The 18,579-nt window shown below is 44.9% G+C and overlaps 1 protein-coding gene and 1 non-coding gene across 2 annotated transcripts in view; one reads left to right on the top strand and one right to left on the bottom strand.

Moving 5' to 3' along the window:
- The window catches only part of TGFBR3 (transforming growth factor beta receptor 3), a 323,588-nt gene that overhangs the window by 128,617 nt on the left and 176,392 nt on the right, over positions 1–18,579 (top strand). Inside the window, exon 3 of the mRNA XM_038744742.1 lies at positions 610–794. Within this exon, the coding sequence (XP_038600670.1) occupies positions 610–794 (185 nt within the window). The remainder of the gene's footprint in view (positions 1–609; positions 795–18,579) is intronic.
- Positions 12,104–12,242, bottom strand: LOC119927529. The gene has a single exon (XR_005450524.1). It is a non-coding gene; the product is annotated as a small nucleolar RNA SNORA7 (small nucleolar RNA).

Here is an 18,579-nt window from a genome sequence, read left to right as displayed (position 1 = left end):
GAGCCCACTGTTGGGTAGGGACTGTCTCTATATGTTGCCAATTTGTACTTCCCAAGTGCTTAGTACAGTGCTCTGCACACAGTAAGCGCTCAATAAACACGATTGATTGATTGAAATAGAATAGATATGTACCAGTAAAGTAAATAAGTAGAGTAATAAATATGTACAAACATATATACATATATACAGGTGCTGTGGGGAAGGGAAGGAGGTAAGATGGGGGGGATGGAGAGAGGAGGAGAGGGAGAGAGGTAGGGACCATCTCTATATGTTGCCAACTTATACTTCCCAAGCGCTTAGTACAGTGCTCTGCACACAGTAAGCGCTCAATAAATACGATTGAATGAGTGAATGAATGAATGAGAAAGTTGGGGAAGCGAAGAAGTGAAAAACAGGAATAACCCCCCCGCCCAAATGGAGCCGATGGGTCCTTAGGAAACAGAGCCCGGCTGTTTCCATTTAGTGCGGTAAATTCTAAGTCTGGAGAAGCTCTCCAGTGCGAGTTGCCAATGGCTTTGCTCTCCCGAAAGGCGATGACTTCATACCTAGTGGTGAGATAAATCCCGGTGTCTGAACAGACTGTGATTTTTATTTTTTTTCCCCCGTCAGGTCCTGTGCCCAGGACAGAATGTGCGCTCTCACCTGTCAATTCCTCCCATCCGGTCCAAGCCTTGCTGGAGAGTTTCACCGTCTTGTCAGGCTGCGCAAGCCGAGGCACAACTGGCCTGCCGTGGGAGGTGCACGTTCTCAATCTCCGAAGCCCAGATGATGGGCCCAGCCAGCTAGAAAGAGAGGTAAGGTGCTCACATGTAATGATAATAATAATGGCATTTATTAAGCGCTTACTATGTGCAAAGCACTGTTCTAAGCGCTAGGGAATTTACAAGGTGACCTAATTATGGCATTTGTCAAGGGCTTACTCTGTGCCAGGCACCGTACTAAGTGCTGGGTTGGATCCAAGCATATCAGGTTGGTCCCATGCAGCGTGGCTCAGTGGAAAGAGCCCGGGCTTGGGAGTCAGAGGTCAGGGGTTCGAATCCCGGCTCCGCCACGTGTCTGCTGTGTGACCTTGGGCAAATCAACTTCTCAGTGACCTCATCTGTAAAATGAGGACAAAGACTGTGAGCCCCTCGTGAGACAGGGACCGTGTCCAACCATATTTGCTTATATCTACCCCAGTGCTTAGTAAGAACTTAACGAATACCACAATTATTAAATTATTATCAATAACAATAATAATAAATCTGCCCAGATGATCCATTAAAGGCAGGAGACATCCTCATATGGACCAAAAAGGGTGGCTGGTTTCTGATTGTATCTTCAAAGTCAGGGACATCAAAGAAAAGATGGGTAAGGGCCTAGTGGTTCAAAATGAGAAGTGCCAAGCAGAGGAGTCTCTCTGGTAATAAGCATTCCCAAATCAAACATTCTTCAGAGTCAGAGAAGCAGTCTTCAGTGGAAAGAGCATGGGCTTTGGAGTCAGAGGTCATGGGTTCAAATCCCGGCTCTGCCACATGTCTGCTGTGTGCCCTTGGGCAAGTCGCTTAACTTCTCTGAGCCTCAGTTACCTCATCTGTAAAATGGGGATTAAGACTGTGAGCCCCACGTGGGACAACTTGATCACCTTGTATCCCCGCCAGAGCTTAGATAGGTGCTTTGCACATAGTCAGCACTTAACAAATGCCATTATTATTATTATTAATCCCCATTTTCCAGATGAGGTAACTTTGGTGCAGAGGAAATGAAGTGACTTGCCCAAGGTCACACAGCAGACAAACGGCAGAGCTGGGATTAGAACCCATGACTTTCTTACTCCCAGCCCATGCTCTGCCCACTACACCGGGCTTCTCCTCTGTCACGACAACAGAAATTTTGTTAACTGTGGGCCGGACCTACCTTTTTTTCTTACTTAAGAAGCACTTGGGGAAATGGTTTGGATTTAGGGAAGAGGAACATATCAATCATCAAGCGCATTTATTGAGCGCTTACTGTGTGCAGAGCACTAAGCACTTGTACTTCCCAAGCGCTTAGTCCAGTGCTCTGCACACAGTAAGCGCTCAATAAATACGATTGAATGAATAAGCACTTGGGAGAGGATAATATTACAATAAGTCAATGATTGTTTAGAGGTTTGGATTTAATAATAATGGCATTTATTAAGCACTATGTGCAAAGCACTGTTCTAGTGCTGGGGGGCTTACGAGGTGATCAGGTTGTCCCATGGGGCACTCACAGTCTTCATCCCCATTTTCCAGATGAGGGAACTGAGGCCCAGAGAAGTTAAGTGACTTGCCCAAAGTCACACAGCTGACAATTGACGGAGGCGGGATTTGAACCCATGACCTCTGACTCCAAAGCTCAGGCTCTTTCCACTGAGCCACGCTGCTTCTCTATTTAAGGACCACCTAGCTGGTTAGGTGTTATCAGTCATATTTTTGAGGGCTTACTGTGTCTAGAGGACTGCACAGAGTAATCACCTTGCCCCCGGCTACCATACCTCCCTGATTTCCCACTACAACCCAGTCAGCACACTTGGCTGCTTTTATACCAAACTATTCACTGTCGCTCAGTCTTATCTATCTCACCCCTGACCTCTCACCCATGTCCTGCCTCTGGCCTGGAACCTTCTCTCATCATATAATAATAATAATGATGGCATTTATTAAGCGCTTACTATGTGCAAAGCACTGTTCTAAGCACTGGGGAGGTTACAAGGTGATCAGGTTGTCCCACGTGGGGCTCACAGTCTTAATCCTCATTTTACAGATGAGGGAATTGAGGCACAGAGAAGTGAAGTGACCCACCCGAAGTCACACAGCTGGCAATTGGCAGAGCTGGGATTTGAACCCATGACCTCTGACTCCAAAGCCCGTGCTCTTTCCACTGAGCCACGCTATATCTGACAGACCATCACCTCCCCACCCACCTTCAAAGCCTTATTGAATGCACATCTCCTCCACGAGATCTTCCCTGACTTAGACCTGATTTCTTTTTCTCCCTCTCCCTTCTTCATCACCCTTGTACTTGGATTTGCGTCATTTACTCACTCCTCCCTCAGCCCCACGTTATTTAGAGTAACGTCTGTCTATCCCTGTGGACTGTAATAATAATAATGATGGCATTTGTTAAGCGCTTACTATGTGCAAAGCACTGTTCTAAGCACTGGGGGGATGCAAGGTGATCAGGTTGTCCCATAGGGGGCTCACAGTCTTAATCCCCATTTTACAGATGAGGTAACTGAGGCACAGAGAAGTGAAGTGACTTTCCCAAAGCCACACAGCCAATAAGTGGTGGAGCTGGGTTAGAACTCATGACCTCTGACTCCCAAGCCTGTGCTGTTTCCACTGAGCCACGCTGCTTCTCTAAGAGAAGCAGACGGTAGGCTCATCATCATCATCATCAATCGTATTTATTGAGCACTTACTGTGTGCAGAGCACTGTACTAAGCACTTGGGAAGTACAAGTTGGCAGCATATAGAGACAGTCCCTACCCAACAGTGGGGTCATCATGATCAGGGAACCTGTCTACCAATTCTGTTACGCTTTACTCTCCCAAGCAGTTAGTACAGTGCTCTGTACACGGTAAGTGTTCAATATATACAAGTGATTGCTTGCTATCCCTCCTGCACCACTACAGAAAGAGAGGTAAATTGACACAACTTAGGTCCTTAAGTTCACACAACCCTCGTATCTTGTTATACACTTTACTACTCCCCATATTCATTCATTCATTCAATCGTATTTATTGAGCACTTACTGTGTGCAGAGCACTGTACTAAGCGCTTGGGAAGTACAAGTTGGCAACATATAGAGACGGTCCCTACAACAACAGTGGGCTCCCAGTCTAGAAGGGGGAGACAGAGAACAAAACAAAACATATTAACACTATAAAATAAATAGAATAAATATGTACAAATAAAATAAATAGAGTAATAAATACGAACATATATACAGGTGCTGTGGGGAGGGGAAGGAGGTAAGGTCGAGGGGATGGGGAGGGAGAGGAAGGAGGGGGCTCAGTCTGGGAAGGCCTCCTGGAGGAGGTGAGCTCTCAGTAGGGCCTTGAAGGGAGGAAGAGAGCTAGCTTGGCGGATGTGCGGAGCAAGGGCATTCCAGGCCAGGGGGAGGACGGGGGCCGGGGGTCGACGGCGGGACAGGCGAGAACAAGGCCCGGTGAGGAGGTTAGCAGTGGCAGAGGAGCGGAGGGTGTGGGCTGGGCTGGCGAAGGAGAGAAGGGAGGTGAGGTAGGAGGGGGCGAGGTGATGGACAGCCTTGAAGCCCAGGGTGAGGAGTTTCTGCCTGATGCGGAGGTTGATTGGTAGCCACTGGGGATTTTTGAGGAGGGGAGTAACATGCCCAGAGCGTTTCTGCACAGAGATGTTCTGGGCAGCAGCATGAAGTATGGATTGAAGTGGAGAGAGACAGGAGGATGGGAGATCAGAGAGGAGGCTGATACAGTAATCCAGATGGGATAGGATGAGAGCTTGAACAAATAGGGTAGCGGTTTGGATGGAGAGGAAAGGGCGGATCTTGGCAATGTTGCGGAGGTGAGACCGGCAGGTTTTGGTGATGGCTTGGATGTGAGGGGTGAACGAGAGAGTGGAGTGGAAGATGACACCAAGTTTGTGGGCTTGTGAGACGGGAAGGATGGTAGTGCCGTTAACAGTGACGGGAAAGTCAGGGAGAGGGCAGGGTTTGGGAGGGAAGACAAGGAGTTCCGTCTTGGACATGTTGAGTTTTAGGTGGCGGGCAGACATCCAGATGGAGATGTCCTGGAGGCAGGAGGAGATGCGAGCCTGAAGGGAGGGAGAGAGAGCAGGGGCAGAGATGGAGATTTGGGTGTCATCAGTGTAGACATGATAGTTGAAGCCCTGGGAGTGAATGAGGTCACCAAGGGAGTGAGTGTAGATCGAGAACAGAAGGGGACCAAGAACTGACCCTTGAGGAACCCCTACAGTAAGGGGATGGGAGGGGGAGGAGGAGCCCGCCAAAGAGACTGAGAATGAACGACCGGAGAGATGAGGAGAACCAGGAGAGGACGGAGTTGAGAAATGGGGGTAGAATAGACGGCCTGACCGACTTCCTTTGTCTTGTCCATCTCTGTAGTGTTAGACTTCTTTTTATAGTGGGTAATCTGTCCATTTGAGTATTGTATTTTGGTAGCGGAATGGAGAGAAACTTCCTCAGCTGCTTACGTTGACTTAACCTCTTTCCCCATCTTTGGTCAGAAAAGTTCAGTATCTAGAACCCTTAGTTAGTACGCTTCCTCTGCCTTAAAATTCCCCCTCTACTCCCCCAGCATCCTTTTGGCTGGCCTAGAGTTTGGGGGTGGGGGAATAAAGAGAAAAGAGGAAACAGATTGTGATCTAAAGAAGAGTTTAAGAGTGTGCAGAGTTGGCTGTTTTCAAAGAAGGATCATTTAGCCCATCCAAATATGTTATAAATTATTCTTAGTACTTCTGGCTGCTTGCCACATTTGCGGCAACAAGTATCTAAGTTCAGATTCCTTCATCCCAGAAATGCATCTTTAATTCTGAACTTGTGTGGAGAGAGGGGGAGGAATTTACATGGGAGGGAAGGGGGAACATAGTTCATATATGAAGGCTTGCTGACTATAGTAGTTCTTAGGCAGCAGTAATCACTCATTTATATATATATTCCTTACTCTGCGGGATTGAAGAATTTTTGTTCTGGCTGTTTCAGAAACAGCAGCAGAAGAAAATTCTTGACGTTCAATTGTGCAGTACTGTTGTTTATTCTGAAAATAGATCCAAACAGTCTGCTGAAGGAAAACAGTTCAAGTAATGACAACGGGATGTTTTTGCATTTACTATATTTTACAAAATGAACCTCCTTCTTCTTAATGGTGTTTGTTAAGCATTGCTAAGTGCCAGACACTGTACTATGTGCGGGGGTAAGTACAAGCTCATCAGGTTGGACACAATCCGTGTCCCACCTGAGGTTCTCAGTTTTATCTCCATTTTACAGATGAAGCACAGAGAAGTTAAATGCCTTGTCCAAGGTAACACAGCAGAACCCGAGTCCTCCAACTCCCAGGCCTGGGCCTCTCTGTTCCTCATGAAGCCCCTGCAGATGAATCATCTGACATTGAGGCAGAAAACAAATAAATAATAATGTTAATCGTGGTATTTGTTAAGCACTTACTGTGTGCTAGGCACTGAACTAAGTAGGGACCGTCTGTATATGTTGCCAACTTGTACTTCCCCAAGTGCTTAGTACAGTGCTCTGCACACAGTAAGTGCTCAATAAATACGATTGAATGAATGAATGAAGTGCTGGGGTGAATACAAGCAAATCAGGTTGGACACGGTCCCTGTCCCACATGGAGCTCACAGTCTTAATCCCCATTTTACAGATGAAGTAACTGAGACCCTGTGAGCCCACTGTTGGGTAGGGACTGTCTCTATATGTTGCCAACTTGTACTTCCCAAGAGCTTAGTACAGTGCTCTGCACACAGTAAGCATTCAATAAATACAATTGATGACGATGATGATGATGATGAAGTGACTTTCCCATGTCGCACAGCAGACAAGTGGCGGAGCTGGGATTAGAACCCAAGGCCTTGTGATTCCCAGGCCCATCCATCTCTATCCATTAAGCCATGCTGCTTCTCTACGAGGGACTGATCACTAAAGATGGGGCTAGGGAAGGGACTTAAATATAATTTACAATCCTTCATAGAATGATGTCTTTTGCATTTACGGTAAGTTAGACTTAAGGGAGAATTGAAAACTTTCTTCCTTTGAGAGTTTTGAGGTCTTGGAATAGGCTAACAAAGAAAAATGCGAATGACTTTTTTTTTCTGAAGAACTTTAAGAATAAGAAAGCTACCTGTTTGTCTAGGAGGGTTAAAGGCTCAATCTTGTTTGGGGTAAGGTAAAAGAGCTAGATGACCTTTGGAATTCTTTTAAAGACCTGTGATTCTGCAATAGTGAAAATATAGAGAGACATTTCACACATTTGAGGAAAAAAATCCATAATTCTAGGACTTGGGGCTGAGAGGAGAAAAGTGTAGCTTAATTGTAGGCATGAGAGTTACAAGGACCAGGAAAGGAGAGTAAGCTCCTTGAAGACAGGGAATATGTCTACCAACTATATTGTACTCTCCCAAGCACTTAGTACGGTACTCTGTCCACAGTAAACACTCAATAAATACCATTGAGTGAGCAGCCAGCTCTTAGAAGAGACTCACCCTCTGATTTTGATCCTAGATTTCTCTTGACCGAGGGCAGTCTTCTGAGAGAACTCCAGAAGGAGATGAGCTAGAAGCCAATGAGAGATTGAACTGTTGTGCAGCTGAGAGAGTGATATCCAAGAGGACCGTGTGGTGGTTTATTTCGTTCCAGAGGTAGATTGTTGTTGGAGTGAAGGAGGAGTCTATGGTTGAGGAATGTGATGGTAACTAAGGACGACCATAAGTGAGAGGTCTCTGAGGACAAATTTTAGTTGCCGGCAGGAGTCCAAAGTTCAGCATCTCTCGAGGAGAGTTAGCTGTGATGCTGCCGGCTTCCAATGTGAGGCCTAATCAAGTAGAGCTCCAGACTTTCAATGTGCAGGATGAGGTAATGGAGCAGAGTGGAGGGGTTTAGAGAAGCAGCATGGCTCAGTGGAAAGAGCCCGGGCTTTAGAGTCCGAGGTCATGGGTTCAAATCCCGGCTCCACCAATTGTCAACTGTATGACTTTGGGTAAGTCACTTCACTTCTCTGTGCCTCAGTTACCTCATCTGTAAAAATGGGGATTAAGACTGTGAGCCCCCCTGGGACAACCTGATCACCTTGTAACCTCCCCAGAGCTTAGAACAGTGTAAGCGCTTAATAAATGCCTTCATTATTATACATGGGGATCTTTGGGGGACAGAAAAAAAAGCAGTCGCCACCAGAACCAAAATTGCAGAATGGAGAAGATTGTAGAGGATTTTTAAAATTGAGAAGCAGTCAGCCGAGTGCTTACTGTGTGCAGAGCACTAGACTGTAAGCTCGTTGTGGAAAGGCAATGTGCCTACCGAACTCTCTTATATTGTACTCTCCCGAGTGCTTAGTACAGTGCTCTGCACGCAGTAAGCACTCAATAAATGTGATTGATGGATTTCTAAGTTCTTGAGAAAGTATAATGCATCAGGGTTGGTAGAAGCTCTCCCTGCCCACCAAGAGATCACAGTCCACAGGGGGAGGGAGACATTAAAATAAATTACAGATAAGAAAAATACTAGTGTATATGGATATTTACATAAGAGATAAGGATATTTACATAATAATAAGATAACTGCTGGCAAATGAGGATAACACGTGCCCATTGACACAACCTTTAGAATTCCTTAGGTGGTTGGAGGGCAAGAGAGTTCTGGGAGAGTCTGGAGGGGAATTTGGGATAATTTTCCTATCCAGAATTTAAAGTAATAGAGAAGCACAAATTAGAAGTTGTGAAATAGGCAAAAAAGCAAAGCCAAAATATCCAAATACTTCCACAGTGACACTGGAAGCCTAAAATATAAACTGGATTAATTAGAATTCTTGGCACAAGGAACCTAGATATAACTGGTTTCTGAAACTTGACGAAGGAAAAATAACCAGTACTGTTGGGCTAAAAATGTTATAGAAAAGAGAAGATGGATAGACATATAATTCATTCAATCATATTTGTTGAGCACTTCTGGTTTACAAGGGTCACCATAGTAAAGAAAAATTACCAAAGTTAAATCCTGTGAAATTCCTTTGGATAGAAACGTAAAAGATCAATAAAATTAGAGTCCAACTGTACTAAAGACTTTCATCAGGATAAAGAAGATGAAAGGGTATGTTGGAAGAGATCTGGGAAGCCACTAAAGCGGAATTGGGAGTCCTGGCAGGAGATTTCACTTATCCCCTTAACGGTTGGCTTAACCACTCATTCAGGGCGAAGAAGGAGAGGTAACATTTTTGGTAGGATTAGTGACTTTTCTGAAAGAACTAATACTAGGTCCCCCAAAGAGAGATAATATGCTGGATTTAATTATGAGTACTGGATATGACCTGGTGGCAAGTCATTCTGTAATAATGATCCCGGTGGGAGAGAAGACCAAAAACACCCCTCCAACGGAGCATATTAAATTTTGCTAAAGGGAATTAGAATGTGATCCTCGGTTAAGAAAAAGCCAAAAGGACTAGTGAATAAACAGTCTATAAGCAGCCTGGAGGCTGGTTTAAAAATATTTCAGAAGCTCAGGAAAAAGGGGCGCCTCTGTACAAAACAGCAATATGGGATCAAACAGAAACCCTCAGGGTCAACTAACAAAGTTAAAGAGATTGTCAGAGGAAAGAGCAGGAAAGAGAATAATGGAAATCAAACCTGAGTGAGATGAAAAGGAAAGCCCTTAAAGGAGAGCAAGGCAAGTGGAAACAGGAAATCAGGTAGGCCAAAAGAGGGTAGAGCACTGTGTAAGATATGCCAAAGCAATTAATATAATGTTTTACAAATCTATCAAAAGCAGACACATATGTAGAGAATCAGCAGGGCCCTTAGGTGCACACAGTTAAAAGGTGCATTTAAGGATGAAAGAGAAACAGCTGAGCAATTCAATCAATTAGCCCAGTCCTGTCTAAGCTATTAGGAAACCTTCTTTTTGAGCAGATAAATTTAGGCATTGGATGCAATTATAGGAAGGACATAGGATTCTTTAGACCAAATTGATAAATTAGTTATCAGCCACCCACCAGGGCTTGATGGCCTTCACTCAGGAGGGTTGAAGGAAATCAGAATCTCCTGGCTAGTATGTTTATTTTAGCACATCATTACAAATGGCCACAATATCAGAGGATTGGTAGGCCTGCAGCAGAACTCTCATCTACGCAGAGTTGACCTCAGCAATTACAGTGGTGATTTATTTTTAACGGTATTTGTTAAGCGCTTACTATGTACCAGGCATTGTACTAAGCTCTGGGGTAGATACAGTTTAATCAGGTTGAACACAGTCCATGTCCCACATGGAGTTCACAGGCTCAATCTGCATTTTGCAGATGAGGTAACTGAGGCGCAGAGAAGTTAAGTGAGTTGCCCAAGGTCACACAGCAAATAAGAGGTAGAGCCAGGGTTAGAACCCAGGTCCTTCTGTCTCCCAGGCTCATGAAACCACGCTGCTTCTCTACAGTTCTCTACAGTTCATGAATTGTAGGTTCATGATAGGTTATGAGGAGGGAAAAGGGAGATATGCCATAAGACTGGCCTGTAGGATTGTCCCTCAAAACATCCTATGGTAGCACTCTCAAAACTAGAATTCTCAGCTGGTTGGACTCAGCAGACATTTCCTATATTACTATGTAACACGTACACACCTACAAATGCTATTTTCATGAACAAAAAGGTGGGTTATAATGTGGAGCACTGCACTAGCCTTCTCTCTGATCTCCCATCCTCGTGTCTCTCTCCACTTCAATCCATACTTCATGCTGCTGCCCGGATTATCTTTGTCCAGAAACGCTCTGGACATATTACTCCCCTCCTCAAAAACCTCCAATGGCTACCGATCAATCTGCGCATCAAGCAGAAACTCCTTACCCTGGGCTTCAAGGCTCTCCATCACCTCGCCCCCTCCTACCTCACCTCCCTTCTCTCCTTCTACTGCCCAGCCCGCACCCTCCGCTCCTCCACCACTAATCTCCTCACTGTACCTCGCTCTCGCCTGTCCCGCCATCGACCCCCGGCCCACGTCATCCCCCGGGCCTGGAATGGCCTCCCTCTGCCCATCCGCCAAGCTAGCTCTCTTCCTCCCTTCAAGGCCCTGCTGAGAGCTCACCTCCTCCAGGAGGCCTTCCCAGACTGAGCCCCTTCTTTCCTCTCCCCCTCGTCCCCCTCTCCATCCTCCCGTCTTACCTCCTTCCCTTCCCCACAGCACCTGTATATATGTATATATGGTTGTACATATTTATTACTCTATTTATCTATTTATTTATTTATTTTACTTGTACATTTCTATCCTACTTATTTTATTTTGTTGGTATGTTTGGTTCTGTTCTCTGTCTCCCCCTTTTAGACTGTGAGCCCACTGTTGGGTAGGGACTGTCTCTATGTGATGCCAATTTGTACTTCCCAAGCGCTTAGTACAGTGCTCTGCACATAGTAAGTGCTCAATAAATACGATTGATTGATTGATTGATTGATTGGAGCAGCCATGGGGAAATTGTTCTTAAAAATCATTAGGTGATAATTCTGTGTTCCCTAAATTGGCTTTGGTTTCACTCACCTTTATCATCTTCATTCTTCTCCCAGTACTCACACACACCTCTTTCTTTCGCTCCATGGGGCTCCGGTAGAGGATAATGGAGGGAATGTGGCAGGGAACGTGTCACTTTGTTATCCTGCACTTTCCCAAGGCCTGCTACAGTTTACCACACAAATGTGTGCTCTATAAATGCTACTACTGAGCAGTGTGGCTCAGTGGAAAGAGCACGGGCTTTGGAGTCAGAGGTCATGGGTTCGAATGCTGGCACCGCCACATGTCTGCTGTGTGACCTTGGGCAAGTCACTTAACTTCTCGGAGCCTCAGTTACCTCATCTGTAAAATGGGGATGATGACTGTGAGCCCTACGCGGGACAACCTGATCACCTTGTATCCCCCCCAGTGCTTAGAACAGTGCTTTGCACATAGCGCTTAACAAATGCCATTATTATTATTATTATTATTATTATTATTACTACTACTACTACTATGTGATTGGGCCTAGAAAATGCGGTCGATTTGTTTTTAGAGTGATAGGTGCAGCCTGATTTGCCTTTGTGTAGACCTTAATTTCAGTAGGAGCCTTAGAAATGGAGAAGCCATTTTTGGCCCCATCATTGTGAATTTTGGTACAATCAGTGGTATTGAGCGCTTACTGGGTGCAGAACACTGCACTGAACACTCGTTGTCGTTGTTGTCTTGTGCTGTCGAGTTGTGCCATGGACACATCTCTCCCAGAACGTCCCACCTCCATCTGCAGTCGTTCTGGTAGCGCATCCATAGGGTTTTCTTGGTAAAAATACGGAAGCGGTTTACCATTGTCTCCTTGGTGCAGTAAACCCGAGTCTCCGCCCTTGACTCTCTCCTGTGCTGCTGCTGCCCAGTTTCGATTTGTAGCCGATTGCCTTCCACTTGCTAGCCACTGGCCAAGCTAGGAATGGAATGGATATGCCTCTGCTTGATTCTCCCTCTCATAGTTGAGACTGGTATAGTTACTGGAAACTCTCCAGGTGCGACCCTGAGAGGTGACTGAATACTTGGGAGAGTACAATAAAACAGAGTTGTAGGCATGTTGCCTGTCCACTTAGTCTTGAGGGAGAAGCAGACACCTTAAAACCACTCCAACAGACTATGGCTATACCAACTACCATCCCCAGCCTATCCCTCTACATCCAGTGCTAATTCAGTTGTCTCGTAATCTTCCAAGTGCTTAGTACAGTGCTCTGCACACAGTGCTCAAGCTGCTGGAGCACTGAATTCCTGCATCTCTCCCTGTCTCCACCCTAATGAGTTGTAGGCAAGGAGCGGAGAGGGGATGACAGCAGAGGGAGAGACTGAGGAACAGAAACTTCTCTGTTTACACCAGGTCAAATTTAGCTACTGTTAGACTCCTGTATTTTTCCATTCAACTGAAGCACAAATTGTGGAGGAGCACTGTTGCCTGTGGAAAGAGCGGATGACTAGGTGTCAAGGAGCCTGCGTTTGAATCCCAGTCAATCTATTAATGGAATTTAATGAGCGCCATTTTATCCAGGGCCCTACCCCAAGTGCTTGGGAGAGCACAACACAGTAGCGTTGGTAGAAACAATATGAATGAATATTTTTAGTGGTTTATTGAGGCACACAGCTTTCAACAGATTATCATTACTCTCCCAACCATTTTGTACGGTTCTCTGCACACCATAAAGGCCATTGACTAATTATTTTTACAGCACGAATTGTATGATAGTAATATGATAGTCTCCTACTACAGCCCAGCCCGCGCATTTTGCTCCTCTAACGCCAGCTGGCTCACTGGACCCTGTTGTAATAATAATAATAATAATAATAATAATAATAATGGCATTTGTTAAGTGCTTACTATGTGCAAAGCACTGTTCTAAGCACTAGGGAGGTTACAAGGTGATCAGGTTGTCCCACGGGGGGCTCACAGTCTTAATCCCCATTTTGCAGATGAAGGAACTGAGGCCCAGAGAAGTTGTGACTTGCCCAAAGTCACACAGCTGACAATTGGCGGAGCTGGGATTTGAACCCATGTATCTCACCCATGAACTCTCTCCCACGTCTTTCCTCTGGCCTGGAATTTCCCTCCTTTCTATATATGGCAGACCACCTTCAAAGCCTTACTAAGGTCACACCTCCTCCAAGAGGCCTTCCCTGATGAAGCTCCCTTTTCCCCGACTTCATCTCCCTTTTGTGTTGTCCATGCACTTGAATCTGTTCCCTCCACCCTCAGCCTCAGAGTGTAAGTGCACATCTGTAAATTGCATATCTATATGTCACATCAGTTACCTCAGCTGTAAAATGGGGATTAAGACTGTGAGCCCCTTGTGGGACAGGGACTATGTCCAATAATAATAATGTTGGTATTTATTAAGCACTTACTATGTGCCAAGCACTGTGTCCAATCTGATTAGCTTGTATCTCTTCCAGTTTAGAACAGAGCTTGACATATAGTAAGTGCTTAACAAATACCATCATCGTCATCATTTTGTAAATTATTTATTTGTATTGATGTTGGTCTCCCCATCTAGACTTTTAGCTCTTTGAAGGCAGGGAATGTGTTTACCAATACTGCTGTACTGTACTCAGGAAGTGCTCAATAAATACCATTGATTGATCGATGTGATAAGCTCCTTTTATCTTCATTTCTGTCCATTCTCTCCCAACTTCTGCTCTTCTTTGTTGAAGCACCCTGTGCTAGGGAAAACTTTCTGTTGCCTTGCTTGTGAAAATGATCAGATCTATGCATAGCAGCATTTGGGGAAAATAGTTAAGTATAAGTTAAAGAATGTGCACAGCCCGATAGGTAGAAGATTATTAGTGTATGACCAAGGCACTTTCTATTGTAATAATAATGTTGGTATTTGTTAAGTGCTTACTATGTGCTAAGCCCTATTCTAAGCGCTAGGGTAGATACAAGGTAAGCATGTTGTCCTACATAGGGCTCACAGTCTTAATCCCCATTTTACTGATGAGGTAACTGAGGCCCAGAGAAGTTAAGTGACTTGCCCAAGGTCACACAGCAGGCAAGTGGCAGATCTGGGATTAGAATCCACATCCTCTGACTCCCAAGCCTGTGCTGTTTCCACTACATCACATTGCTTCTTCTGGAATATGTGGTTTCAAAACTAGGTTTGACATCAATTCCTTTTGGTTTTCTCACTCAGGGGACATCAGCCTGTATGCTCTTTATTCCCCCCCTTTTTTTCTTAAGTATTTGTTAAATCCAGCACTTAGAACAGTGCTTTGCACATAGTAAGTGCTTAACAAATACCTTTTTTAAAAAAACAAACCCTTACTATATCAGCGTGCTCAGTGGAAAGAGCCCGGGCTTTGGAGTCAGAGGTCATGGGTTCGAATCCAAGCTCCGCCACATGCCTGCTGTGTGACCTTGGGCAAGTCACTTCACTTCTCTGAGCCTCAGTTCCCTCATCTGTAAAATGGGGATTAAGACTGTAAGCCCCACGTGGGACAACCTGATCACCTTGTATCGCCCCAGCGCTTAGAACAGTGCTTGGCACGTAGTAAGCGCTTAACAAATACCACCATCATCATCATCATCATTATTATTATTATTATTATTATTATTATTATTATTATTAGTATCCCAGGCACAGTACTAAGTGCTGGAGTAGATACAAGCTAATCAGGTTGGACACAGTCCCTGTCCCACCTGGGGCTCACAGTCTTAATCTTCATTTTGCAGATGAGATAACTGAGGCACAGAGAAGGGAAGTGATTTTCCCAAGGTCATACAGCAGACAAGCAGCAGAGCTGGGATTAATAATAATAATGATGATGATGGTATTTGTTAAGTGTTTACTATGTGCAAAGCACTGTTCTGAACGCCAGGGAGGTTACAAGGTGATCACGTTGTACCATGGGGGGCTTACAGTTTTAATCCCCATTTTACAGATGAGGTAACTGAGCCACAGAGAAGTTAAGTGACTTGCCCAAAATCATTCAGCTGACAACTGGCCGATCTGGGACTCCAAAGCCCGGGCTTTTTCCACTGAGCCACACTGCTTCTCAAGTCAAGTCACTTAACTTCAGTTTCCCCATTATGTGTTCTAGGATTAGAACCTAGGTCCTTCTGACTCTGAGGTCGTGCTCTAGCCCCCACACTACACTGCTTCGTTGTGGGCAGGGAATACGTCTACCAACTCCATTGTATTTTATTTTCCCAAGTGCTTAATACAGTACTCAATCTGGCCAAAGTAAACGCTGAGGAAATATGATTGATGATTGATCTGTGCACAGTATATTGTGGTTGGTATCATCTGGCCCTTCCTCCAGTAGCTTCACTGCAAATGAACAGGAAGCAGGAGAAAGACTGTCCGGCGACAGCGGACAGCAAAATAGCATAAACAACCCCGGAGATTAGATTTTACTTTTCAAATAAGCAGTCAAAAACAAAGGGGAGCAAATGTAATCTTTTTCCATCATTTAAAGATCAACTCCTTGTGTTCTTCTGACTTGAAAAGTCGAATGAATGCCTGCCTCAGCTCCTGATAGCTCACAGGCCTTCACCCATGGGAGTGTTTCCTAAAGCCATAAACAATAAGAGCGACACCAAAGATTCATTTCCAGTTAAAAAAAGAAAGCCTTTCATTAGCTGCAGAAATGGAAATGTTCTCATTTGTAGTTGTTCAGTTTTCACTTGTGACCCTCCTTTTAAGTACCATTGTCTGTTCCTGATCCTGTAGCCATTTGGGGGATATGAAAAGTTGTTGATGGGAAATCCCCCAGTTTTTTTGGAAACAGCTTTTAGAAAAGGAGTTTTTGTGAGTCTGTTTATTTTGACGTCGGAGGAGGAGCCGCTGGAAGAATTGCCAGGGGCCCAGCCCCAGTGGGAGAGGGGAGGTTTTTGCAAAGGGAGGGACAGTTCTGAGGTCATGGGAAGAAGGGTGCGTTAGCTGATTCCGACTCATCGGGGTGGAGATGGGCAGATTTCCCCAGATGGAAGGCAGCCTGCATGGGCAAAAAGGACAATGAACCTCCTCTCCCATTACTCAGGGCTGGAGCATTCTTCCCCGGGGTCATTCTCATCAGGAAATCACGTCGGAAAAAAGAGGTGGATAGGAAAAGTCGCTCCGGGAATGACTAGTCACTCTGGGAAGGAGAGCAGGAGCCTTTACCAATCAATCAATCGTATTTATTGAGCGCTTACTGTGTGAAGCACTGTACTAAGAGCTTAATAATAATAATGGCATTTATTAAGCGCTTACTATGTGCAAAGCACTGTTCTAAGCGTTGGGGAGGTCACGAGGTGATCAGGTTGTCCCACAGGGGACACACAGTTTTAATTCCCATTTTACAGATGAGGGAACTGAGGCACAGAGAAGTGAAGTGACTTGCCCAAAGTCACACAGCTGACAGTTGGCAGAGCTGGGATTTGAACCCATGACCTCTGACTCCAAAGCCCGTGCTCTTTCCACTGAGCCACACTGCTGCTCTTGGGAGCTTGGGAGAATACACTGAAACAGAGTTGTTAGACACATTCCTTGCATACAACAGGCTTACCGCTGTTGAGATCAGTCGATCAATTGTACTGATTGAATGCTGTATGCAGGGCACTGTACTAAATGCTTGGGATGTTTTTATACTTTTATCCATGTGTCTTGGCATTTACTTAATTTTGCCAAGGGTATATGTCCGAATTTCACAAGCCTCAAGCATATAAAAAGTTGTTCTTCCTCCTGTAAATCAGTGACCCGTTTAGAGCAGGAGGACAGGCAGTCGACCGCGACTTTCTCTTCTGTCCTTTAAAGAACTTCTGAATTTCATTTTCTCAGTGAATCCTTCCTAAATTGTACCAAGAAGGCTCCCAAGCCTTCACCTCTAGTCTATGAAATCCCTTTAATCTGTGAGGTCCTCCTCTAGTTCATTCATTCTTTCAATGAGCGCTTATTGCATGCAAACCACTGTACTAAGCTCTTGGGAGAGTACAATATAACAATAAATGGACACATTCCCTGCCCGTAAAGAGTTTACAGTATAGAGGGAGAGACAGGCATTAATATAAATAAATTACGGATACGTACATAAGTGCTGTTGGGCTGGGCTAGTCTGTTACCTCCTTGTGGGCTGGGATTGTATCTTTGTACTTTGCATTTTTATCTCCCAAATGCTTAGTGGTCTACACGCAGAAAGGGCTTAATGAATACCATTGATTAATTCCAAAATCACCTGTGGCCTAGTGGATAGAGCACCGGCTTGGGAGTCAGAAGGATCTGGGTTCTAATCTAGTCTTTGCCGCTTGCCTGCTATGTGACCTTGGACAAGTCACTTTACTTCTCTGGACCTCAGTTCCCTCATATGTAAAATGGGGATGAAGACTGTGATCCCCATGTTAGACAGGGACTGCATCCAATCTGATTATCTTCTACCTACCCCAGCTCTTAGAAAAGTGCTGAACAAATACTATTATTATTATTAATAATAATAATTTCCCTCAAATGTGGTGTGGCTTGGGGTGATCCACTTCGGTAATATTCTTACTGTGGTGCACTCTGTCTCTGGGATAGTAATAATAATCATTATGGTATTTGATCCATTTGTGAGGGCAAGACTCAAATTGAGATGCACTGGAAAGAACTGCAAAAAAACCTTGACTGTGGGAGAAAGAAGTGTGTTTTACAAAGCGAACCTAACAGTCTACGTAGTTCTGATGGCCACTGTTAGCCGGCGACAGTCGGGACTGGGTTGATGGGAACAGATCGAAGATAAGTCACAGCACGTGAAGTCAAGCAAATTAAGGGATAACTTGTGTGGGATCCTAAGGCTGAAGAGATCCAAGACTCTGCTGACCGAAACCAAACCAACAATATCTACGCAGCCCCTGAGGGATGCAAACCCGCTGTGCCCCTTTCTGGTCTATCCTGCCATCGACCTCTTTCCCACGTCCTCCCTCTGGCATGGAACTCCCTCCCCCTCCATAAATGCCAGACTGCCACTCTTGCCACTTTCAAAGCCTTATGAAGGTCACATCTCCTCCAAGAGGCCTTCCCTGATTAAGCCCCCTTTTCCCTAGCTCATTCTCTCTTCTGAGTCATCTCTGCACTTGGATCTGCACACAGTAAGTGCTCAATAAATACAATTGAAAGAATGAATCTGTGATCTTTGGGCATTTAATATTCGCTCCACCCGCCAATCCACAGCACTTATTGTAAATATGTTTAAATTATATATTACACAGTTCTTATATTAATGTTGGTCTCCCCCTGTAGACTGTAAGCTTATTGTGAGCAGGGAATGTGTCTATCAACTCTGTTGTACTCTCAAACCCTTGGTGCAGTGCTCTGCACATAGCAAGCACTCAATAAATATCATTAATTGATTTTTGGTTCTACTAGTACTCTG

The sequence above is a fragment of the Tachyglossus aculeatus genome, chromosome 4, assembly GCF_015852505.1.
Source record: "Tachyglossus aculeatus isolate mTacAcu1 chromosome 4, mTacAcu1.pri, whole genome shotgun sequence".
In the NCBI taxonomy this organism is placed as follows: Eukaryota; Metazoa; Chordata; class Mammalia; order Monotremata; family Tachyglossidae; genus Tachyglossus; species Tachyglossus aculeatus.
This window is presented reverse-complemented; position numbering and strand designations above follow the sequence as displayed.